This window comes from Pinus tabuliformis, chromosome 2_2, assembly GCF_031772625.1.
Source record: "Pinus tabuliformis cultivar Carrire ecotype Pingquan chromosome 2_2, CPIR1, whole genome shotgun sequence".
Lineage (NCBI taxonomy): Eukaryota > Viridiplantae > Streptophyta > Pinopsida > Pinales > Pinaceae > Pinus > Pinus tabuliformis.
In genome coordinates, this window is record NC_142300.1 from 938,151,434 (window position 1) to 938,171,217 (window position 19,784).

At 39.4% G+C, this 19,784-nt stretch overlaps 1 protein-coding gene across 1 annotated transcript; it reads right to left on the reverse strand.

Moving 5' to 3' along the window:
• Positions 1-287: 287 nt before the first annotated feature.
• LOC149196252 (RNA-binding protein L-like) lies at positions 288-1,337 on the reverse strand. Its single transcript, XM_089408240.1, has one exon. The coding sequence runs from the start codon at positions 1,335-1,337 to the stop codon at positions 288-290; it is 1,050 nt and encodes a 349-aa protein (XP_089264366.1).
• Positions 1,338-19,784: the final 18,447 nt, after the last annotated feature.

Below are 19,784 nucleotides of genomic sequence, written 5' to 3' on the forward strand. Positions count from 1 at the left end.
CTTCAAACTAATTTAGGAATCAAATCCTTATTCATTATACAGATGAGTTCAAATTAAAAAATTAATCAAATCCTCATGACTCCTTTTTACTTTTACTAATAATTTGTATCGAGTGGGCTTTAGCTATACATATTTGGATCTTGAGGTTGTGTGACATAAAATAGAAACACCCCGTTATCATTTTACAGTGGCATCATAAGTCTCATAAGTCCCATTCCATTTATTTGGATCTGGTTGTTGCATTTGAAGAGTCCCTGCAGGCTGCAGTTATCTGGATATGGCAGGGCCTATTCGAATAGGTCTCGAGGAATAAAACTTTCCATTCTTTGGAGCAGGTCTGGAGGAACAAAACTTTCCATTCTTTGGATCATTGTATTGTTTGGATCATTCTCTGGGACCAACTCGACCACTTGAGGGTGATAGGGTTGCTGGAATAGGTCTGGAGGAGCAAAACTTTCCGTTCTTTGGATCATTGTATTGTTTGGATCGTTCTCCGCAACCAAGTCGACCACTTGAGGGGGATAGGGTTGCTGGAATAGGTCTGGAGGAACAAACCTTTCCATTCTTTGGATCATTGTATTATTGTTTGGATCATTCTCTGGGACCAACTCGACCACTTGAGGGGGATAGGGTTGCTGGAATAGGTCTGGAGGAACAAACCTTTCCATTCTTTGGATCATTGTATTATTGTTTGGATCATTCTCTGGTACCAACTCGACCACCTGAGGGGGATAGGGTTGCTGATAAACAGTAGTCTGCTTTCTTTTGGCAGGACCTATTCGCATAGGTCTGGAGGAACAAAACCTTCCGTTCATTTCTGTTATAGCCCTAGCCTGCTCATTCCTATCCCCAAAGGTTACAAACCCATATCTTTTTGAAAGGTCTGTAAGCCTATCAGTAATGACCTTTGCTCCTTTTACAGATGGGTATATGGCTCTGAAGGTCTCTCGCAGCAGCTGGTCTGTGTCATCAAATGCCAAATCTCCCACGAATATAGTAAAATCTCTGAGACGCGTTTCTCCATTGTTATACATTGCCCAATTCAGCCTGTAAAATGGTTCAGCCCTGAGCATCTGTAGAATATTGTAATTCTGGAGAGCTCTCTGGGCTGCTGCATGGTTTGCAAACTCCAAGAAGCCATAACCCTTCGAAAGTCCAGTCTGCTTATTGCGAATGATCCTAAGGGAAAGAAGGTCCTGGGTAGAAGCAAAACGATCGCGCAGAAAATTCTCATCCATCCAATCCTGCAAACCCCCGATCCAGAGGGTCCTAATCTCGTCGTCCGAGCTCACATGTTGTGGGTATCGCTGCACTATAAACACGGGACTTGACTGCATCATTCTGAAATATTTAAAAGGGAACCCACAAAATAGAGCTAAAATTAACCCTGTAGAACGGCGCGCCGCAGGAAATCTATGGAAGGACTCTGCTAAAATTGTGTCAGGCAGATTTTGATCCAGAATCCAAAGCGCTACAGCTTCCCTGGGTTCTCATGCACAACCTCCGGACTATGGGGAAGCCGGAGAGAAAATAAGACAACGTCGTTATGTTAGATGCATACGTCGTTTTCAATCGTTTCCCGTGCATACCCGTTACACGCCAGCCATGCATACACAGGCTAGGCAGTTGACATGCGTCATAATGAATGTGTATTTTTAAATGTGAGTTATGCTATTTTATCGTTCATGAAGGCGTAGTCACTTTGTTATAAATCTGCATTATAATTTGGCGTTTTCTACCTAGGTTTTAAATTTGTTTGGAAAGTTATTTTTCATTTGAATTGATGATTTTTTTGTTTTTGGGGAAAAATATTATTATATAGTGTTTAATTTTTTTTGGGTGGAAATATATTTAATATTATTAAAAATTCTCTAAGCATCCAAAATTTTAAAGTTTGATAGCGGTAATCAATATTTCTCAAAATTTGTATTATTTTTGGGAAAATTATGGCCTAATTAGACTAAGTCAATATAATTGTGAAAAAAAAATATGATTTCTTGTTATTTAAAATGTATAAATATTTCTAATTTTATAAATTAAACAAAAATATCTTTTAAAACTCTACAAAATTTTAATAAAACTAACACATATATAATCATTTAATATTTTAATCAAACTAAATATTTGTAAAATTTCCTTCTAACAATATTGATTATGCTCTTTCTTTTTGTTTAGCACCCTCGTGCTTTTAAACTTTAATTCTTCCCTAATGACATTGCTAGAGAGTCTACATCTCATTGTTTATAGCCAAAGACCATATAGGGATATTATTATGCTCTTTCTTTTTGTTTAGCACCCTTGGGCTTTTAAACTTTAATTCTTCCCTAAGGACATTGCTAGAGAGTCTGCATCTCATTGTTTATAGCCAATGACGATATAAGGATAATTCAATCTTCCTTCTCCTTTACCTCTACCTCTTTTCCCAAGATATATGTTAGGGATTTCCTTCCACTTAGCATTTTGCATAGCCTTTTTAATCTTGTATCTTTTGATACTTTTACACTTTGTTACTGTCTATTTATTGAATGTTTTTGTCCCAATGCTACAATGATCTAACTTTCTAATTATTCATGGATATTAATAAAAATAGTTTATTTTATAATTTATCATTTTCCTTTTTTTTAATCTTATTTATTAATATTTATGTTTATATATGTGTGCACTTAGTTTATTGTTCATTGAATGTGGTTATATTGCTTTCGAGTGATATTTGAACTATGTTTTGAAAATAATATTGTGTTGTGAAAAAATGTTAAATACCTGAAATTCTATGTTTTGCATTTAAAAATTTTCATTTTGCAGAATTCTAAAATTGATCACTAAATTGCAAGTGAAACAAATTTTTGTACTTGAAGTATAAAAGACTTGTTTCCACATTTAAGTCTTAGAAGACAATATCAAGCAAAGATACAAGTCAACATTGACATATACAAATAAACAAAGCATGCACTTTATATATATTTTTTCCCTATCATAATCCCATTTTATAGCTCACAAGGGGAAACTAAACCAAAAATAATATTTATTAGCAAGGCCACTATAAAAAAATTGAACACTTCTAGGGTATGTCAACTTTATTCACTAGCTATAGAAGTTAACCCATGCCTTTCTCTATGGTTTCAATAGTATTTTCCTACTCAAGAGTGATGGAAATATCTTGATATCTTGGAAGAAGCATACAAATCTAGTACAACTCCACTCTACACAATTCAATGTACATATAGGAGTAGAAGCGTGTACCTAAAGGACTAGCTATCAAAGGAAATAGAATTAAGTGACATTAGTAATATGCTTTGATTCAAGTAATTAGATGATGATAGACACACCATCATTCCCAACCACAAGGTAACATGTCAACCTAATGAATATGGGTTGAAAGCATTATAAAATATCTTAGCATCTAATAATAGTATATATGTATATGTATATGTATATATGTATATGTATATGTATATGTATATGTATATGTATATGTATATGTATATGTATATATATATATATATATATATATATATATATATATATATATATAGAGAGAGAGAGAGAGAGAGAGAGAGAGAGAGAGAGAGAGAGATATTCTACGAGAAGTAACAATTGGAATTGAATGAAAAATGATACCAACATTTGTAGGTCAACTTAGTGCATTCCAATATATATGAATGCTTATGGAAGAAAATTCCTACTCTAACTTGGAATATAGCATGGAATAGTGTTATTAATTTAGATCAATTTGTTGCAAATATTATCTTCCTAAGATTTCCATGTACAAGCTATTTTTTGCAAGTGCAATGATCATGTATATAACACCCCTACTTGACCACTGCAATGCAAAAAACATGTAAATGTAGAACCAGGTTGGTGAGCCAAGACGCATTAAATATTCGGTGAGTTGAGCATAATTTTTTTTGCATGTGTGTATGCGTTATGGGGTTGTTGTGCTCGTGTGTGTGAATGTGTTGTGTTTGGGCATGGTATGATCATGTATACATGTTTTATAATTTGAGGCTATAAGGCATGATAATGTACTTATGTATCATATGCATATTAATAAAATAAAACAGTTGCAACCCCTCAGGGGAAACTCAATTTATGATGGTCATGAAAAGGAAGTTTTATGTGCGAGAAGGTTTGAGGTTCAAATTCCCCTTATTGACTTGTGCTTGCAGTAGGGCATACATAGGGACCAAGAGCTTATAGTGGTAGCAATTTGAATTGACCCCATGTCACACAAGTACAAGACCATCAATGTTGATGATTCTTCTAAATACAAAAACAAAACAAAATAAAATAAAATGGTTGTAGACGAAAACACAAACCAAGAATAAGGTGGATGAGACTCCATGGATGAGTACAAAGGGTTTTATACGATTTAGTAATCATAAGAAATTTCCACTCATGCGACCAACTTCCATTAAGGGATTGGGTGAATGCCTAGTGGCAAAGTAGAAGCATGCATACAAAAGAGGCATGTTTCGGCATGGGATGCATGTGATGCATGTGCTACGACATGTGTATGAAATGTTCCTTTTCATTGATTTGGATAAAGGTCCATGGTAGCATGGTGATAGTGATAAAATGGAAGTATGTAAGGGTACCTGGAAGACTAAACTGATTTTTTGAAAGATCTAAAAACCTACAATTGGCAATTTCAATGCTCCTTTTTTATCATACTCAAAAAACACTAAGCCAAACTGTGATATGTGTAGTCTGGCATCAAGCAACAAAGAGATAACAATGCCCCAATTAAACTATGATGGAGAAATAGAGCGAGAATTTGCATGGATAAGGTTAAACTAGGTCAAAGTTGATCACTCAAATAGGATAAGGATCAAAGGATTAGACATGGTAAAAAAGATGTCTAGATTTGATGTGACTCACTCCTTATGAATATCTATTAAAGAAAGTTCTCCATAGATCAATGGGAGTAAGAATTAACATATGCCAAAGTGTTATTAGATTGTTCACTTATAGGTTTCCCTATGATAAGCGATCAACACACTCCCAGTTGATAGTGAGTTGTTGTTGAGTGGATGACTATAGATAAAGTCATTGGAAGTGCATGACAATATACACAATACCTTCAATATAATACAACCATAACTCACTTCCCCCCACTACTTCAGTTTCTCATATGGTTCTCTCATGTTTACATCTTGATTATGAGTGTACTTATATGCTAATACTAATAGTGCTTGCAGGGCATAGGTTTGGAGACTCATTTTTTTGTGCGGGTATTTAGGAGTAAGGACAAGATAAAATATTTCCAAAGGTTTTTCCCAAGCTAGTTGCACCAAATAGCAGACTCTTCTTGATAAGAGGTGTTGTTTATTTACCCTCTCTGTAATTTCTTGTATATGCATGTATGCATTGGGATTGGCTTGTTTTATCCTTTGACTGTAACACTTACCATTTGGGCATGTATGGGGAAGACCTATTGGTTTAAATTAGCTTGCTTCTACAAGTGAAATTTCACCTTAAATAGAATTGGAAACTCCACTAGGGAATTCCCAGTCGGTGCATTTTTGTAGACTTTGTCTGAGTTTGTAGAAACCTTTTTTTTATTTTATTTCCTCAACATTATACAATGCTTAAGAGTCATAAAATGAGTTTGGATCTAAGACCTTGTGCTAAAAAACCAAAGATCTAGGTTTTTCCCTACCAGTGCCCCACTGCAGTACCAAAGACCTACTGTAGGCAGTATCAAAGAATTGACAAGCCTTACATTTCTCAACTTATTATGCACCAGGGCATTGATAGCCTACTATTGGTCAATTTTCTCTACACCATAGTGTTGAATCCTTCCAACAGGGGTTTTGGTAGGGCTTCTCCTATAATTTCTTTATTTTTGGCACATGTTTTTTCCCACTTGGTGTTTATATTTATATTCATTTTTTGTGTCTTTGTATTGTGTAAAAGACTCATATTCTCATACAATAAGTTAACTTTATTCTATGTTTTCAGGGTTTTGAATCCTCTTGGGTTTGATTCCAAATAGAGACATTCGTAGTCAAATACCTCTCAGTCATCATTGCCCTACCAACCGTCATCCAAACTTATACAAGAATGCAAAAAATTACATATATAATCATAAATATAGAGATACAACAGAAAAACACTTCATTTCATAAATAGAAAAATATTGAACTATGATCACAAATAGAATGGAAATAAACTAACTCGGGCGAAGGTAGCTTATCTTTGAGAAGAGATGTGACAACTACATGCCTCTGAACTATATTACAATGAGGCTCAAGGGACTATTTATTATTTAGAAACAAGATAAACCCTAAAAAACCAAAGCCATAAACCCATGAGATGTAACACCAAGAGTTTGTGTGCCCCGTTGGGGTTAGTTGGGCAACCAACTTCCCAGGGTCGTAACTTGGTCACATTATCTCTATTTGGCGCATATGATACCTTGTTGGAAAGGTCTCTCCTAGTAATATAATATTTGTGGTAGGCAACTACCTATGGCAATGGGACTACAACAGACCTCAAAAAAATTCCTTTTAGGGGGTCAAAACTACTCTAAAAGTTCAGGACCCAAAAAACTGCTAAAAATAGTAAATGCTGAAGTAAACAAGGAAACAGATGAAACTGACTTGAGGTCTAGGTGGAATAGGCAGGTGGCCACCAACATCCACTTGGATCATTCCTCCCCCCTTAGGAAGCAATGGTCCCCATTGTGGACAGAGCCTCCATGAGTTAAGGAAATTTTTGTTGAACCTGGTCCCTGGTTAACCACTTTCCCTAATGAAGGAGTTGACCTGCTTTGACAACTCGATATAGTTGGATCCTTTGTTGGTGAGTGTTCTTGATCTGTGTGTCCATGAGATGATCAGTTATGGCTTGTTCCATGCAGTCTGGGTTGAGCTCTGTTGGTGTGAGTTTAACTGCAATGTCAGATGTGTCAAACAATGGTGGAAAGTATGGTTGAACGTGGTCTACATTGAACACTGTGTGCAGACCAACAAACGGTGGGATTTGAGCTTTAAGGAACTGTCATTGACAACCTTGGTGATGGTGTATGGCTCATATTGGAGTAGGTGAAGCTTGTGGTGGGGTCCAGCAAGGCATTCCTTCTGCAAATGTAGCCAAACTTTGTTGCCCTCCTGGAACTTGTGCGACACTCAATTATGATCATGGCACTGTTTGTACTTAGCATTGGCTTTGTCCAATATATCATGGACCTAATGGTGGATGTGTTGAATGCAGTCAATGAAGTTGTTAGCCCTGTTGGCTTAAGATTAGACGTGAGCCAAATCTTCCCAAGTGATTGCAAATGGTATGGCCACATCAATGGGACATAATGGATGAAATCCCAACTCTACCTGAAAGGGGTTGTGGCACATTGAGCTATGGAGAGCTCTATGTAGCTATGTTGGACATAGGGGAGACTTTCATCCCACGTGTGTGGATGCTTCGAGTTGTACATGTGTAGAATGTGTATGATCATCATGTTGATAACCTCTGTTTGGCCATCAGTTTGGGGATGGAAAGTCATGGACTTCGTAAGTTTTGTATCGAGCATCGACTAGAGACTTGACAAAAATGCACTCAGGAATTCATTGTCCCAATTTAAGACAATGGACTATGGGATCCCAAAGTGTACCCACACTCGCATAAAGAAGAGCTTAGCATTGGCCTCTACTGTGATACTCTTTTTGCAGGACGTCATGATGGCCATCTTAGAGAATCTGTCGACAACCATGAAAAGACAATTATTTCCATGCTTAGTAGAAGGAAGACCCGAGATGAAATCCACAGAGATAAATTCCCAAAGCCGACTATGAGTACCTAGAGGAGTATATAGGCCTTGCTTCTTGATGGTTGGTTTGAAAATGGTGCAAGTAGTGCAAGATCTAATGTACTTCCCAACATCCTGATGAATTTTCGGCCAATAAAAATACTTATGCAATACTTCCACTATTTTCTCTACTCTGAAATTTCCAATGACCCAACTGTAGTGCGCCTCCGAAATCATCTTGGCACGCTCACTTGAAGGAACATAGATATGTCCCAGGTGGTATAACAGTGCATCCTAAAGGTGAAAATTTGAAACTTTCTTCCCTTCCCGAAGTGTCTGGTATGTGCTGCAAAATTTTGGATCACTCTAGTAAAGATGCAACCACCTCGAAGTCTTGTGCCTATAGGAGTCGAGCACAATGATTAGTGCCATGACTGGTGGTTGAATGAGGCAATCAACGACATTATTGGTGCTTCCCTTCTTATAATTAATGTTTAAATGGAATTGTTGTAGGTAGGTGGACCATTTCTAATGGCGATCATTCTACAGCTTCCCTTATGTCTATATGAACTACATGGGTCGGTGGTCTGTGTAGATGACTATTTCCTTCCCCAAAATGTAATGTTTCCATTGAAGGTATGCCTTCACAATGGAATAAATTTCTTTGTCGTAAGTGGGATACTTTTGGACTATGTCTGAAAGTGTTTCACTTTGGTAAGCCACTGGATTCCCCTACTGAGTAAGAACCACACCAATAGCATAGTCAGAGGCGTCTGTCTCAATCTCAAATGGTTGTTGCAAGTCTGGTAATGTGAGCACTGGTGTAGAGCAGAGGTGATGCTTCAACTCAGAAAATATTGGTTTTTGGGTTTTGTACCCAAAAAAATTTGCTTTCGCTCCGCCCTTGGTGACTTGACTTAAAGGCCAAGTGATATGAGAGAACCCCAACATGAACCTACGATAGAAATTGGCAAGGCCCAAAAAGTTGCGGAGGTTTGTTAGAGTGGTTGGGGCTAGCCAATCCTGAATGACTAGTATCTTGACTAGGTCCACATGCACACCCTACTCATCAATGATGTACCCTAGATATTGAATCTCGGTTAGGCCAAAAGTGAATTTCTCCAAGTTAAGACATAAATTGTGTGGTCGCGGGGTTTGAAGGACTTGTTGAATATGGTGGAGGTTCTCTTCCCAACTCTGATGAAGATCAAGATGTCATATAAATACACCACCATGAATGCATTGGTGAAGGGTTGCAAGATTTTGTCCATCAATCTCATGAAGGTTGCAGGGGCACTCGTCACTCTAAACAACATGACCAACAATTCAAAAAGGCATGCCTTGGATTTAAATGAAGTATTCCACACATCGAAGGGTTTGATAAGCACCTGGTGATAACCCAACTTCAAGTCAATCTTGTTGAAATATTTGCCCCCCTTGAGCTTAAGAAGAAGGTCATCAATCCATAGGATTGCGTACCTATTCCAAACAATGATCTTGTTCAGTGCTCGATAGTCAATAGAGAGTCTCCAGTTCCCATCCTTCTTCTATATTAATATAATCAAGCTCCCATAGGGTGATGAGCTTGGCCTGATGTGCCTTTTCTATAATAGTTCTTGAATCTGCCTCTTGATCTCATCGTTTCCAAGATCAAAACGTCAATAGATCGGTCCATTGGGAAGTGATGAATCTAGGGTCAAATCGATGGAGTGGTTGACTTGACAGTATAGAGGTACCCCTATAGGTAAGGCAAAAATGTCCCTATACTCATCCACAACCTTTTCCATTTGCTAGTGTTCTGTAGAAGAGCTTTACTTGGAAGTCATGGCCACAACCTTCTTGTTTTCCTAAGGGCGAATCATAAGGAAAAAAATCCTGGTCTTGGAAATGATCTTACTGAATTACTTTGCAATGATCAAAGAGATGGTAGTAGGCAAGACTACCTCTGATATCCTATAAAACTTCTTAGCCAAACTAATAATCACAGAGCCTCATCACAAGTATGGTTGTCCTAATAATACATCACAAACTTCAATAGGAACAACATCACACAGTACCTCATCCATGAAGGGCTTGATGATGTAGGGAAGGTGACACTGTTTGTTGACGCAAAGATCTCGTCCTTAGTAAAGCCACCTGATGGTGTATAGTTGTGGATGTATTGTAGTATTTATTCCCAACCGCTTCACGACCTCTACTGAAATGAGGTTATTTTGGCTCTCGTTGTCAACAATAAACTCCAACGGAGAACCCTTCACCCACATCTATGAGTGGAAGAGGCGTTCCCCCTCCTCTGGATCATCAAGCTCAATCTTCTGGATCTTGGTGGTGGCCATGGTGGCACTAGACTCCACATCAATGATCTGCTTCCCTTTGTCATTCCCCTTATCAGGTTTTGACTCAGATTCAGAACATGTGTCGAATTTGGAGGCCTTCAACCTGGCCACCAGTGACTGCTTGACCCAACACTCACTTGTGTTGTGAGTGGAGCTCTTATGGAACTCACATCATTTTCCTGTGTCCTTCTTTGTCTTCGTGGTTTTTTTCTTTGCTTGGGGCTTCAGCGGGCTGTCCTAGGTCGTCCCGCCTTGGCTTTGTCCTTTTCTTTTGTTTAAACTTCTTCTCAATCTTGACAGCGTATTGGTATGATGTGTTGAGTAAGGAAATGTCCAAGAAATCCATCTCATCCTGGATGTACTTGTGTAGATAGTCATGGTACTTGAGTAACAAATGCCACTTAGAATCCTTGATACTCAACTTCGTGTGAAGGGTATGGAAGACATTTGTGAACTCTGACACATCTTGGTCCCTTCCCTGCCGTAGTGTGGTCCACTTTATGTATTTATCTTCATAGCTCCTGATAGGGTAATATTGTTCCTTGATGGCATCTCAGAAATAATCCCAAGTGGGTGCGGCTGAAAACAATGAGGATTCACTCTCATCCTTTTGCTCACAGCAGGTTTCCCATCCATCCTTGATGTGTGGGGCAGCTTTGAGAAGTGAAAAAGTAATATTTTCTTGATTGGAAAATTCGTGAACTGAAAAATATCCTTCCAATAGATTTAATCATTTATCTATGGCGTCTGCATCTATCTAGCCCTCAAATATGGGAATATTGAAGTTAATTTTTACCTTAAGAGGAATTGTGCCTCTAGAGTGGCTGCTGGATGAAGATGTGTCACCTATGGGTAGCCGTTGAAGAATCTGGGAAAAGTTATCCATCATCACGTTCTTATGTCACTCAATTGCTTCCTTAAGCAATATTTTGAAAGAATTTCCTACCCCCTTGTCTTTCTTTCCTCCCACCTTGGGAGGATGTCGGTGTTTGTGAGGATGGTCTTGCAACAGTTCAACTAGATCGAGCCCTAACTCCTTATACATTGACCTCGTTAGGGACATGTAAAGAGATACAGAGAAAGAACTTACTACTTTGATACCACTAATCTGAACATAAACATGAACGCAACAAATTATATATATAATCATAAATACAAAGATACAAAAAAAAACACTTCATTTCATTAATAGAAAAATATTGAACTATGCTTACAAACAAAATGAAAATAAACTAGCTTGGGCGATGGTAGCTTATCTCTGAGAAGAGATGTGGTGGCTACATGCCTCTAAACTCTATTACAATGAGACTCAATTTCCTATTTATCATTGAGAAACAAGATAAAACCCTAAACAACCAAAGCCCTAACCTCAGGAGATGTAACGTCAAGAGTTTGTGGGCCCTGTTGGGGTTAGCTGGGCAGTCAACTTCTCGGGGTTGTAACTTGGCCATATTATCTCTGTTTGGCACCTACAATACCTTGTTGGAAAGGCCTCTTTGGGTACTATAGGATTTGTGATGGGCCCACAGTGGACCTAAAACAAATTCCGTTTAGGGGTAAAAACTGCTACGGAAGTTCAGGACCCAAAAAACTACTAAATAAATGCTGAAATAAACAAGGAAACAAATGAAACCCATTGGAGGTTTAGGTGGAATAGGCGGGTGGCCACCAATATCCACCTTGATTAAATGTTATTCTTTTTATTTGTTTGTAAGTGTGTTTACTTGATTGGATTTTTCCTATTAGTGCATGCCTGCCTACTGCTAAGGTTTTGGTTTTGAGTAGGGTTTTATATGTGTTCCTTTGTTTCCATTTGTTGTTAATTTGCAACAATGATTATGATATATGTTGTGTCCAAGATCTTAATGAGAGTGTGTGTGGATTATACTCATTATTGCATCTGATAAAAAAAAAGGATCCTAATTTTCTATAATCAGGTTTCATCGACGAAAAGTAGTTGCATTTGAATTTTCTTCATTATTTTTTCCTTGAAAGGAAATTCAAACACCATACATATTTCACTCCAATCACCTATGACTTAATAAACAACCCTTAAAATTAACTCCTAACTAAAATTAACTCAAGTTTTTTTTTCTTTCTCTCATTGCAAACCCACAGTTGCTCAAGCTAGGACCTTGGATTATGGAAGTGAGGTAAACTCTCCAAGGCCACAAAACAAACCTAGTACCTTGAGTTATGGAGAGTAAATCCATTTGTAGTTGCATGCCTCCTGGTAACCCCTTCTAACACAAGGCTCAATCATGAGGTCACATTAGGGCTAGTGGAGTGATATACCTCGCTTCATTTGTTCTTGGTGGTATTGGTTTGCACATACTCATGGGGGTCTCTCTAGGGAGGCTTCAGGCTCGATACCCTTCCCTTGTGTGTAAACTTGACTAACTACTAATCCCCAAAGTTAGGTAATTATATCTTGTATCCTTAGTGGTCATAATCTTAGGGATCTTACACGAGTGATGGAGAGGGGGACATCCTTGTTGTACCAAAGGTAGATATTAGTTGGTACTCACATAGTTCTATTAGCCTAGTGTCCATGCATAATAAAATACACTTGTACAAGGTGTAAGAGTCCTTAAGCAGGAGGCTAGCATAACTATCCCAACCATATCTTCATAGATCACTTGGGCATTGATTCACTGCACATTGCCTATGATCGTTAGGTTGTTTTTAAGAGGCTTTGAGTTTTGGATGATGCCCCAAAACTCATTTGACTTAGGGTTTAAAAAAGGGTGAATTTCAACTAGTATAAACTTGACATTATAATTCCCTGAGATCACTTTGCGTGCAAGGGAAAGAGTATAGTAATCAAGTAGAAACCAAGTGAAATTCATGTATGAGGTGTAGTGGGTGAAAGATGTTAAGTGAACATCAAAAATGTTTATGAGATTGTAACAAATATGGATATCATGTGATCCATTACTTTGCAATGTAATTAAACTATCTCAATTGTACCTTGCATGAAATAAAATGTGTGTATATGGTGTGATGCTTAGTTTCCCCTATTAGACTATGTGATTAATCCTCCAATTCTAAAGGGAGATGAGAATGGGTTTCTGCATTTTTTATTCCCCCATATCACTATGTGTGTAAGGGGAATAACATACTCTACCACTTACTAACTCCAAATTTAATTCCAATAGTACAATTGGTTAGTTAACAAAGGGAAGCCATCCATGTGGAAAAATAAACTAAATTATTCTACACTAGTGGGTAATTAAAGAAAATAATAACGTAACTAAGTTGTTAAAACATGCAAGTCAGGACAGGTCATCAAGGGATTTCACCCAACTCGGACCAGAGAAGAAAAATACAATGATTTAAGGTTCTATAAACCCACACAGGTTCTTTTCTAACAATTGTAGGGAAATCACTATGATTGTTTCTTTGATAATCGTATGGATCGGCTCGAAAATGAAACAAAGGTGAATTATAGCACACATATGCCCAAAGGCAACTTGAATTGGTTGTACAAGAAAATAATAGAGAAAATAAATTGCAACATAGTTGAGAAGAGAGCTCGTAAACAAAAGAAAGAAGAAGAAATAAAAAGTGGAATCGCCAGTTTGTTGTTTTCCTTTTGGTGCAATGGTGTACCGAGATTCAATCTATCACAAGGCAATGGTTTCCCACATAGAACCAACAAGAAAATATTGGCAAGATGAATATACAAGAAAATGAACAATGTAACTCTATCTAGAACATTCGCTGCAGTGCAAGAATAGTGGAAAACAAAAGAAATAAACACAATAGGTAAGTAAGAATGAATTCTCTTTATTTCTTTATGAAAAGAGTTACAAATTACCTTAAGAATCTAAAGGGAGTTGATAGGGCAAGGGGCCCTATCACTCTCCTAAAGGAAGATCTTCCCTTTCCTTTGCTAGAACGATATCTCCTTAAGGAAGTACTATGAGAGCTCTCAATGATGAGCTCTTTGAACACAATGGTATGCTAATTGGCTTGGAAATTTGGTAACATAACTTTGCATTTTCTTCTCTCTTGATTTGGTCCCAATTTCGTGAGTATTTATAGGCTCAAGCTCATGCATTGGCTCCCCTTAGCTCATTTATGAGATTTGATCTAGTAAGAGACAAGGGGAGACCTTTGGAGGGTCCTTAATGCCACTTCAAGAGTGGAATAACTTGAGATTGAGCTAGCTTACCTTGTCTTGTCAGTAGATAGCTGCAAAATAATGTGAAGTGGTGGTTTGCTAGGTTGGCACTTTCACATATCCACTCGACTATAGAACAACAATTGGGTGATCCTTGCAAAATAGCTAAAGTAGCTCTAAGAAATTTGATTTTTTAAATGAGAAGCCCAGGAACTTTTAGTTTTTGATTATTTATGTTGTTTTCTCTATTCAGTAGTACACTTGAGCATGTTTTTTGTAATGTTGATTGTTCGTAATTGTGTAATTATATTTCATTTTTTAATGATAACAAAATTTACCAATCATTTAATTTATATAGTTGCACTAGTGATTTAACGGTAACCATTCATTATGTATCTTTTGAATTCAACCATAAATACTAAATTGTCATACAACATTCATTCAAATTTTTAATTATAAAAAATATCCAATAACAAAATAATTAATTATATTACCATTCTAAGACTGACTAGTACAATTCACACAGATAAAAAATGAATTAGATTAGTATGCAACATACATACAGATAAGTTGAATCCTTTCAAAATTTTCAGGTTTCAGACTAATTTATTCTCTATGAATCAGATCCTGGTTCATTACACAAATAAGTTCAAATACTTGAAAAAAAAAACAAAAACTGTTCAGCCTTGGGCATCTATTAATTATTGTTATAATGTGCCCAATCCAGTCTGTAAACTTGTTCAGCCCTGGGCATCGGTTGATCATTGTAATTTCGGAGAGCCATCTCGGCTGCTATCCGGCTCACAAACTCCAAGAAGCCACAACCCTTTGAAAGTCCAGTCTGATTATTTCCAGTTTGATTATAGTGAATGATCTTAATGGAAAGAAGGTCAGTAGAAGAAAAACATTCGCACAGATAATCCTCATCCATCCAACCCTGCAAACGTCTGATCCAGAGTGTAAGGCCTTCGCAAACATGTGCGGTTGGGCACCGGGTGCGACGGGCGCGCGTTGGTGCGACGAGTGCGTGGAATTGCGACGAGCGGGCGCCATGCATGCGACGAAATGTGCGACGTTATGGAGCACACGGAAAAAGACTAAGTGTGGGAGCGCACACTTATACCACGGTTTGGACAGCCACAAAGCCGACTTGTGTAAAGACGTTGTGGGCATGTATTAGTGGGTGTGTGGGGTCGGCCATGGGGCTGCCCACCCCTTTGTAAACACACTTTGCAATGGATATAAATATGAAGACTTGGAGCTCATTTCGATAAGGCATCTTCGCTCATCTCTCATACGCATAGGGGTAAAATACCTGCGCAGTTTTGGAGGAGGATACACATACCTCATGCGTAGTCCAGTCTAAGTGCGAGGTAGAAGTATCTTGCGGTCTGAGGTGTGAAGGTTCAGTTGTAAGTGCAGGACTTGGGTGAAGGTTTGAGTGACTTGGGTGAGCACTCCTTCCCGTGCAAGTGTGCACACGGTTGTAAAACAGGTTACTGTTGTATTGTAAATTTGACTAAGTGTAGACTTGGTTTGGCAAGGCACACTGGTCTGTTGTAAACTGATATTTTGATAATATATATTGATTGGGCAGACTTTTCGGGAGTTGCCCCTCCCTTTATACTTGTTTGCAGTTGTTGATGTTCTCGGTTAATTGCATATGGATAATGAATGAGTATGGGCTTCATTAAAGTATAAGGGATAATGCTTTATTCGGTTGCAAAAACATAAACTAAGTATGTTCATGTTGAAGTAGGCGTAGTCCATGGGTGTTAGTATTGTTAAAAAGAAAGCATTTGGTGGTGCCGCACCTCGCTACAAGCGGTTGGAAGATCACCGCAGGTGTAGGGGTGTGACAGTTGGTATCAGAGCTCGGTCGGAGCTGGTGAGCAAAGGTTGCTCGTGACAAAGAACAAGTTTTGAAGCTGATGAGCTGGGTTGCTCATGACAGTGGATAACAAGGCATGGCAAGTTTGGGTGAAGGGAGAAAGAATCTCTTGCTTACCTTGGACAGGTTGAAGAGGTTGAAGGAAGAGAGGCCCCGAATCCGTGAAGAACTTAAAGCCTTGAGAAAGAATGTCGAAGGACTTCTCCAACTTAGTTGGGCAATGAAGCAAGTTGCATATGATGCCATCAAGGAAGAGGAAGCCGTGGCCACAACAAAAGGTGAACTTGAGGTTGATCGAGTCGAACCAAGGTTGTGCAGTACTACTAATGGGAAGCCCAAGAAACGTGATGGGGAATTCCGACATGGTGATCTTAGTCTTCAAGAGCTCTTTGATGAAAGGGCCCGGTTGAGGAAGGAAAGTGACCAAGTGGAAGCCGAAATCAAGAGGAAACTTCTCAGTAAAGAGGTTGTTGTAATTGAACAAGAAGAGCTTGACTACATTGACAAGCTGGGAGCTCACTACCGAAATCATCCAGAGGACATTTGGAAGCTAAGTTCCATGAACTTGGTCAATGGACACTTGGTTGGTGCACTTAAGCAGAACAAGGTGGAAGGAAAGCTTGAACCAAGGCAAGCTAGGCCGGGATCGAGTTCCCTAGAAGGACCAAGCAAGGAGGTGAAGTACCTTAAGAGGAATGTCAAGAAGGAGCATGAGCCTATTGGCACTTCTGAGGCTAAATTCTTGAAGAAGGTTGCTGAGGTGAGACACAAGACAAAGCCAACAAAAGGAGGGGGTTCCTTGAAGCTGAGTTTTGTGCAAGTGACCGTGAAAGGAAGGAAGTTTGCATCTTTGGTCGATATGGGAGCTACTCATAGCTTCTTGAGCAGGAAAGCAACAAAGTCCTTTGGAAAGAAGACAAAGATGGAAAAATAATGGAGTTCTTTCAAAGCTATCAACTCTACCATTAGAACAGTTGATGGTGTATTGAAGGACACACAGGTGAGAGTAGGACCATGGTTCGGGAAGTTGGACTTGAGAGTGGTGGACATGGATGATCATTCTATGGTATTGGGATTGGACTTCATGGAGCAAGCACAAGCCAAACCAATGGTGGACCGGGACATTCTCTTGATCACAGCTGGAGGAGAAGCCATGATGGTGCCTATGAATAGAAGGAGTTGCCTCGGTTATAGACCAAGGATGAATTCTATGATCTTGTATCCAAAGATCCTAATGTGAAGCATGAGGATGTGGAGCAAAGAGGACTTGGGAGTATTGTGCAAACAAAGGAAAAGAAGTTGGTGGACTTCATAGTAAAGGCTGGGAAGAAGAGTGGAGGAAGTGAGAAGAAGGTCTCACGAACTTGGAGACACTTGATGGGAGCATCTTCTACTAAGGATCGTCACAATGGATTTGCAAATGAAGGAAGCCCGAGTGCTACTTCAAAGGCAGTGGTTGATGAAGGTTATAAGGGTAGAGATCCTGCCGGGATAGTGGACTTTTGCAGGTATGCCATGGGCATATATGACTTTCAGCTGACAAAGGACAAGCTAGGTGAGTTTGGATGTACATGTGAGGAGATTGAGGCTGTGCATAGATACTTGAGGACACAACATCAATCCAATACATGGGTGGATGAGAGTCAGGGAGGGATCTTCCTGGCTTTCCTTTATCGATGAACAACCTTGGAGGAAGGTTGGTGTGGAGGCCTTGGTAGGAAGGAACCACACCAAATTTACAAGGGGCCTTGGGGGAAGGCTTATTTATGATGATGATGAGATGGTTGAGTGACCGAGTTCACTAAACCGAAGATTGAAGACTTGCATGGACTTGTGAGCAGCTATGGAGCATTCCTACTACATGGGGAGCTGAGGCATCTTGTATGCTTGCTGAGATGTTGGTTGGGGATGGGTTATGGAGCTCATGAGGACATGAGATTGTTGTGACTTTTAGGGACTTCATGTATGGTCGATTTTGAGGATCTAATGCATTAAGGAGCTGAGGTCCGGTGACTTTGATGCAGTATGGGATGCATACTTCCAAAGTACATGTATGGGCATGGCTTGGAAGGGTGACTTAATGTGGAGGATCGATATGAGGCACTTTGAGGTGATGAAGTTACAACGATGATGATGATGATGCTTTGGTGATACACTTGAGCATGGGTTGAGCCGAGACTCAACTACTTTCTACACATGGGAGCTGATTTGATCAAGGATCATGGGCAGCACATGGATAGATGAGACAAGTGCATACTTGTTTCTATGGAGACTTGAGGATGGCACATTGCAGATGATGAAGAGAGCTTCATGGACCTGAATGGGGCACATCAAGAGTGGGTTTGAGGAGATGTTCTCTTCACTTGGAGAAGACACACATATGGGCAACATGTTGCAGATGAGATGGATGGAGTTTCCATGGACCTGAGCATGGATTATGGAGATACATACTTTGGTATGGTGAGCTTGGTGGCAGTGGTCACTAGGCCGGGACATAGTGGAGAAAGAGTCTCTACATATGTTGCAAGGATGTTTGCCTTGTGTAGAAAGGTCGACATCGTGGATGAATGATGATCTTGGTGGAGAGCTACCAGGATGATATGTTGTCGAGGACGACAACGATTTCAGGTGGAGGAGTATGTAAGGCCTTCGCAAACATGTGCGGTTGGGCGCCGGGTGCGACGGGCGCGTGTTGGTGCGACGAGTGCGCGGAATTGCGACGAGCGGGCGCTATGCATGCAACGAAACATGCAACGTTATGGAGCACACAGAAAAAGACTAAGTGTGGGAGCGCACACTTATGCCACGGTTTGGACATCCACAAAGCCGACTTGTGTAAAGACGTTGTGGGCATGTATTAGTGGGTGTGTGGGGTTGGCCATGGGGTTGCCCACCCCTTTGTAAACACACTTTGCAATGGATATAAATACGAAGACTTGGAGCTCATTTCGATAAGGCATCTTCTCTCATCTCTCATACGCATAGGGGTAAAATACCTGCGCAGTTTTGGAGGAGGATACGCATACCTCATGCGTAGTCCAGTCTAAGTGTGAGGTAGAAGTATCTTGCAGTTTGAGGTGTGAAGGTTCAATTGTAAGTGCAGGACTTGGGTGAAGGTTTGAGTGACGCAGGTGAGCACTCCTTCCCATGCAAGCATGCACACGGTTGTAAAACAGGTTACTGTTGTATTGTAAATTTGACTAAGTATAGACTTGGTTTGGCAAGGCACACTGGTCTGTTGTAAACTAACATTTTGATAATATATATTGATTGGGTAGACTTTTCGGGAGTTGTCCCTCCCTTTATACTTGTTTGCAGTAGTTGATGTTCTCGGTTAATTGCATATGGATAATGAATGAGTATGGGCTTCATTAAAGTATAAGGGATAATGCTTTATTCGGTTGCAAAAACATAAACTAAGTATGTTCATGTTGAAGTAGGCGTAGTCCACGGGTGTTAGTATTGTTAAAAAGAAAGCATTCGGTGGTGCCGCACCTCGCTACAAGCGGTTGGAAGATCACCGCAGGTGTAGGGGCATGACACAGAGGGTCTTAATCATTCTGCAATATTTAGATGGGAACCCACAGAATAGAGCTAAAATTAACCCTACGAGAACGGCCTGCGACAAGAAATCCATGAAAGCACTGCGGGAAGGCTAAAATTGTGTCAAGGCTGGGCAGATTT